This window comes from Sinocyclocheilus anshuiensis, unplaced genomic scaffold, assembly GCF_001515605.1.
Source record: "Sinocyclocheilus anshuiensis isolate Anshui unplaced genomic scaffold, SAMN03320099.WGS_v1.1 scaffold894, whole genome shotgun sequence".
In the NCBI taxonomy this organism is placed as follows: Eukaryota; Metazoa; Chordata; class Actinopteri; order Cypriniformes; family Cyprinidae; genus Sinocyclocheilus; species Sinocyclocheilus anshuiensis.
Window position 1 is genome coordinate 288,707 of NW_015536505.1, and position 6,397 is coordinate 295,103.

General features: G+C 36.7%; 1 protein-coding gene across 4 annotated transcripts in view; it reads left to right on the forward strand.

Moving 5' to 3' along the window:
• Positions 1–5,416: 5,416 nt before the first annotated feature.
• Positions 5,417–6,397, forward strand: part of LOC107691124 (epidermal growth factor receptor-like) — a 69,046-nt gene continuing 68,065 nt past the window's right edge. For all 4 annotated transcript variants that reach the window (XM_016489605.1, XM_016489622.1, XM_016489613.1 and 1 more), the window contains exon 1: positions 5,417–5,644. In XM_016489605.1, the coding sequence (XP_016345091.1) occupies positions 5,566–5,644 (79 nt within the window). In that variant the 5' untranslated portion in view covers positions 5,417–5,565. The remainder of the gene's footprint in view (positions 5,645–6,397) is intronic.

The window sequence follows — 6,397 nt, forward strand, 5'->3', positions numbered from 1 at the left end:
ACAGCATATATTTTGTTTTTTAAATTACATCAGTCATGTACAATACTGTGTATATTCACTTAGAACTAGTAATAACTGTATATACATTTATTCACTAGTACAATCAATCATATCCCACTACTGCTACACTTGATGTATAATAATACACTCTGTCAAACCTGTCACTGGTACCCTTTCAGTTTTGGTACCTACCTTTAAGGTACTAAAATGCACCCTTTTTTAGTCACTACATGTGTCAGTGTTGTTTCCTGAAGGAACTGTTTTGCTTTCATCCATTGCTATGTAATGTGCTAAAAGTGACAATAAAGTTATATTGACTTTTTGTTGAAACCTATTTGACTTTTTCCCCAATGAAAACAAAAGGACTTTTTATCAAAATGTTAAAGCTGCTCTTTTCCGTACAACAAAAATATATGGTGATCACTGGCTTCAATTTCAGTTCAAATTTTACTTAAAGGGTTAGTTCACCCAAAAATGAAAATTGGCTTGTGTTTTACTCACCCTCGAAGCAGGTGTATATGACTTTCTTCTTTCAGACGAATCCAATCGGCGTAATATAAAAAATTGTCCTGGCTATTCCAAGCTCTATCATTGCAGTCATCGGGTGTTGCAGTTGAACAGTCCACAAGTCGTCAAATAAAGCTCGCGCATCTATAATAAAACGTGCTTCACACGGCTCCGGGGGGTGAATAAAGGCCTTCTGTAGTGAATCCATGCGTTTTTGTAAGAAAAATATCCATATTTCAAACGTAATACACACTTTTCTCTCACTTCCGTTATCTGTCATACGCGGAAGGCGTTCCGGTGGATGACGCAGCACGTATGTGTAGCGCGCGCGCCTCTGAGATATGCTAGTCTCACGAGTTTGTTTATAAGAGCAAAGGAAGCAAAGTTTCCTTACTTTAGCAAAGGAAACTCCTCTTGGTTTATATCAAAATCCTCTTACATTTTTCTTTGCAAATCTTGTTTGTACTGCTAATTCGTGACCGGCGTTTTGTTTTGTTGTTTCTCCGCGTTCGTCACTAATCACGCAACCCCGACGTGCTACGTCATCCGCCGGAACGGCTTCCGTGTATGACAGTTGGCGGAAGTGATATAAAAGTGTGTATTACGTTTGAAATATGGATTTTTTTTCTTACAAAAATGCATGGATTCACTACAGAAGGCCTTTATTCACCCCCCGGAGCCGTGTGAAGCACATTTTATTATGGATGCGCGCTTTATTTGACGACTTGTGGACTGTTCCACTGCAACACCCGCTGACTGCAATGATAGAGCTTGGAATAGCCAGGACAATTTTTAATATAACTCCGACTGGATTCGTCTGAAAGAAGAAAGTCATATACACCTAGGATGCTTCGAGGGTGAGTAAAACACAAGCCAATTTTCATTTTTTGGGTGAACTAACCTTTTAATTCATCAAAATAGATAAAGGGGAAACCGGTGGTTGCAACACTTTTTGCTTTAACACTTGTAACAGATTTTATCTTTTGCTTTAATGTTGTTATTCTCACAATTTGTCCCTAAACTGTTTAAGTTATTGTCAAGTACAAAGAGTGCTTTTGTGTTAACAGTAGTTGAGGGATCTAACACTATTATAAGACATCAGTTTAAATTTTGTACATGTACATATTTTTGTTGATCAAATAAACCTTTTTTCATACCAATCCGCATAAACCCATTCGCCCAACTCACCCCATTTTATTCAAATATTTTAATTGATGTCATTCATGTTTACAGTTGTGTCAAATGTTGGCTTTATGACCGTTGATTTCCATAAAAATGAATTTCCACATATCTCTCGTTTTCTTTAAAAAGCTAACACTTACATTGAACAATTGGAAAATGTTAAAATACTCAATTGTATAGCCATAAGATGTGAACAATATGCTTTTAAACACATTTTTAGAGTGAAACAAACAAATTATAAAAATTTTCTGGGTAATGTTATGACAATTAATGCCAGTACTCTTAACATTTAAGTTTTAGTGAGGAAATTAATGTAAGCATTTTTGTGGTAATCAACATTATGCCACAAATGATGTTTATTGAAAAAAAATATTGTTGAAAATATTTTTCTTTCTGTGTCTAGATCTTACCTTGGCAAGGTTAGGACTGCCACTGATGCCCATGACACAGCAATATGATCTATTTGTTCTATTAATATCTATTTGATTGTCTTGGTGTCTCGAAGGTGTGTGTACAGATTGTCGCGTTATGCAGTAGTTAGTTCCAGTCCAGTAACATTTTTGGACAAGCAGCGTTCCTACTTGCGTAGAGTACTGATATTTAATTTCACTGGAAACTTTTATTATTTGTATTGGAGTGGTTTTGATTATCCATCTATATCCATCATTGTTAAAAACAACACTCTTTTTAAACACTAAATAATATACATTAGATTGAGACTTTTTAAACTCTAGATACTATAGTACCCCTGCATTTTCCATACAGGACAGAGTGTTTTTAGCCTATCTTGACTTTAATTCTTTCTTCTCATGATGTCTACATTTTTTCCATTGGCTGGGTTGGCTGACGAAAACACTGGAACTTTCCAGCAACAGGTTGGTGGCGATCACTACAGCCTTCAGAATATAGATCTCAAACCACCCCCAGCCCACCTGATGCTAATAATGGGTCTCTTTTTTATTTTGATGACCTGCCCTTGTCATCCATAATCAATCAAAACTCAACCACACCCCTTACATCCTGCGTGAAAACCACTTAATGAGGCATTAGCTTACTATAATGCAATATTAGCTCATAAAAATGACCGGAGACATATGAGGTCTTTCACATCTGTCCCCATTCAGTCTAGCTAGCGACATTATTAAGATTTGTGGTCTTGGTTTGCTGAAATGACCACTTTGAAACTCTTATTAATGTCAGCCATAATTGTTTCCCAGGTAATGTTGTTGTGACATAACCTGAACAGACTCAATTATTAACTTATTAAGAATCCATTCCAACATACTGATATATGCATTCAGGTTATACTGTAGATGTGAAATGCAAAACTCTAATTTCATTATTTGTTTTATTATTTATTTATGTCAATATATAAAGGTTAAATCTTTTGAATAATTCACAGTTTAGGTCTCAAACATTCAGAATAAATGTGCTTCTCGACTGTTTGCCAGCTGAATTGCATGTGCTACTCTGTTTAGAAATCAGGACACAAGTATTGCAGCTACAGTAATTGGGTAGCTGGATGAAATCTCAACTTTTGAAATGAATAAGATGTTGCAAATAAACCCCTCCAACGAAATTCCACATGCGTACATTCAAATACATCTCTGAAACATTTTAAAGAGACTGTGATCTAGCTATATAATTTGGAATCAATATTTCCAGAGATGCTCTACATCACTATAGCATTCAATAGAAGCAAATACACAAAACAAACAATTAATTTACATTCATTACGTAATTTACATTTATATTTAATAATTTAGCAGATGCTTTTATCCAAAGCGACTTACAAATCTCATACAGTTTTTGTTGCCAGGACTTTTATTTTATTATTTTATTACAAGTGAGAAGACTTTAAAACTAGCTGGTGATTTATATATTTTATTTTATTTTTACATAACTTTAGACACAAAATTAAATAAATAGATGTAAAAGGTCAGTTTACTCAATTGAGTTTGAGTGGGAAACACAGGATTCTTTGTGGTCAGTTGATCTTTGTTGACCTTTGGGAACACAAACTTCCTGGATGCTTTCCATGTCCAAACCACTGTCTGGCTACTGTGGCAACCCAAATGAATGCAGCCATGTCTATGGTCATTTCTCAAAGGACTCAATGGACGATTCACAACAGACAAAGGAGGTTTCCGGACAGATAAAGAGACCCCAAGAATTATGTCAAAGGACAGTTTGAAGATGACACCGTCTCTCCTACAACCCGTATGTTCATCATGATTTGAAGTTGGGGAAGTTGTGGCCTAATGGTTGGAGAATCGGACTTGTAATCCAAAGGTTGTGGGTTCGAGTCTCGTATCGGCAGGGGTTGTAGGGGGGGGGAGTGAATGTACAGTGCTCTCTTCACCTTCAATACCACGACTGAGGTGCCCTTGAACTTTTTTGTTTTCTTTGCACACAAAAAGTATTCTCGTAGCTTCATAAAATTACGGTTGAACCACTGGTTTCACATGGACTATTTTAACGATGTCCTTACTACCTTTCTGGGCCTTGAACTTGGTAGTTCCATTGCTGTCTATGCAGGGTCAGAAAGCTCTCGGATTTCATCAAAAATATGTTAATTTGTGTTCCGAAGATGAACGAAGGTCTTACGGGTTTGGAACGACATGAGGGTGAGTAATTAATTACAGAATTTTCATTTTTGGGTGAACTATCCATTTAAATGCCAAAAAAAAAAAAAAATCATTTTTTTTTACCCACAAAAACTGTTTGGTTACCCACATTCTTCAAAAGATATTCTTTCAGTCAAAGAAAGACACACAAGTTTGGAACAATTGAGGGTGAAGTTTCAGATCATTTGGGATTTGAGATGTTTGAGTACCAAATAAATCACAGACTTTTGGTTACAGACTTGGTTATCTTGGCAAATCTGAGTCTAATTTGTGAAACTGTTGAGATCTCTTCTGAAACTGAGACACATGAGCATACTGGGGTCTTTTCCTCTGGAGGAAAATCTGAGAAACAGTTGAGATGGGGGAGACTGGGAGTGTTGCAGCATGAGTAACACTATCACTTTAACCAACTAGAAATGACCTACATCGGTGAAATTAACACTACCATCCTGAGTAGAGGTTGCAAAAAACAAACAAAAAGTGATGTTTAAAATTTGATTTGTGATCATATTCATAACAGATCTGGTATCATTTGAATTAGCAGGTTTTCTTGTTTAAATTATAAAATGTTTTACAAGCTTTTTACCAACTTGAAAAGAAATAAATACAAATAAAACAGTCGATCGGAAGGGTGACGGTTGTAAGACTTTCCTACTAAGTATATATAATTAATAGGCCTACTTTTATTCAGCAAGGATGCATTAAAAGTGAGAGTAAAATTTTTGTTACAGAAATTGTTGCATAAAATTTCAAATAAGCCTAAATGCTGTTCTTTTGACCTTAATAATTACAGTGCAGTAAGCTGTAACAACAGCACTCTTTACATAATTTGATAATTTGTAGTAGACAAATATGGGAATATTTTGTGACAAAAGCAGCACAGAAACAAAATGCGTTCCTGTGTTAATTTGTGATTTGTCTTCCCTACGGGTCCTCATTGTTGATTTCATTTGGCATCGGAATGAAATCACAAACTCCGAGATCAAAAAGTACCTGACGTTCAACGCCCCACCTTTCTGAACACCTCCCTGTGCTGACGTCACGAGCGAGCGCAGCTCTCTCCAGCAGCACGCGCTTCTATCACTGCCGAGGTTCGCGAGCGCGGAGGAGGAGCTGTCAAAGTTTACAGCCAAGCCGAGTGAGCTTTCTCAAGAAGCCGAGTAGGCAAGATCGCTGAACATTTAGAAACCCTTGAAAGAAGAGCCCTTCTAACTATGGAGTGAAGTCTGAGAGGGTTTAAACACAAGAAATGGCAGGACAAACTGAGATCGGATTTTTTTTGACCTTACTGCTCTCATGGAGCTTCTGCGCGACGCCGGAAAAGAAAGGTAGGAGTGTTGTGAAACGGCTTGTTGTATAAGGTTAAACCTTAAACTTTGAGACAGTTCGTTGCAGAACGAGCTCCTACAGAGCTTGATGGGAACGTCGCACATACCCTCAAGAGATGCGCGCTGTGAGGAACCTCGGTCAGCGTGGGAACAGTGGAAGTTTGTGCCCACAGAGAACTTCCACTCGGATACTAATTAGTTTTTAACTGACGCTTTTATCGAATTTGATTAATTCAGACATAGATAATACTCCTTGTATTCCATCGATAATAGGCTACTTACATCCAGTGTTGGGGGTAACTCATTACAAGTAATGCGAGTTACGTAATCAGATTACTTTTTTCAAGTAACTAGTAAAGTAACGCATTACTTTTTTTAATTTACAAGAAAATATCTGAGTTACTTTTTCAAAAAAGTAATGCCAGTTACTTTGTTTTCCCATTTATTGACTGACAAGTCTCCTGTCCCCATATTGGGAGAAATCGGAAGTGCAGAGGAATTGTGTGCGCTGTGTGAACATGATGTTACTGTAGTTCTAGACTAAATGTGAATGTGCATTAATTCATCCCACTCACACAAAAAAAAACAGATTTCGTATCAATCAAAATGAATTAAAACAGTGAAATGCAAACTCAGAGCATGACGCAAACCTGCAATAATTAAATATGTTAAATAACACAAATGTATCTAATCCCATTTTATTAACCAATGTCTTTGCTGCTGACCTTTGATGATCCAGTTCAACCATACTAA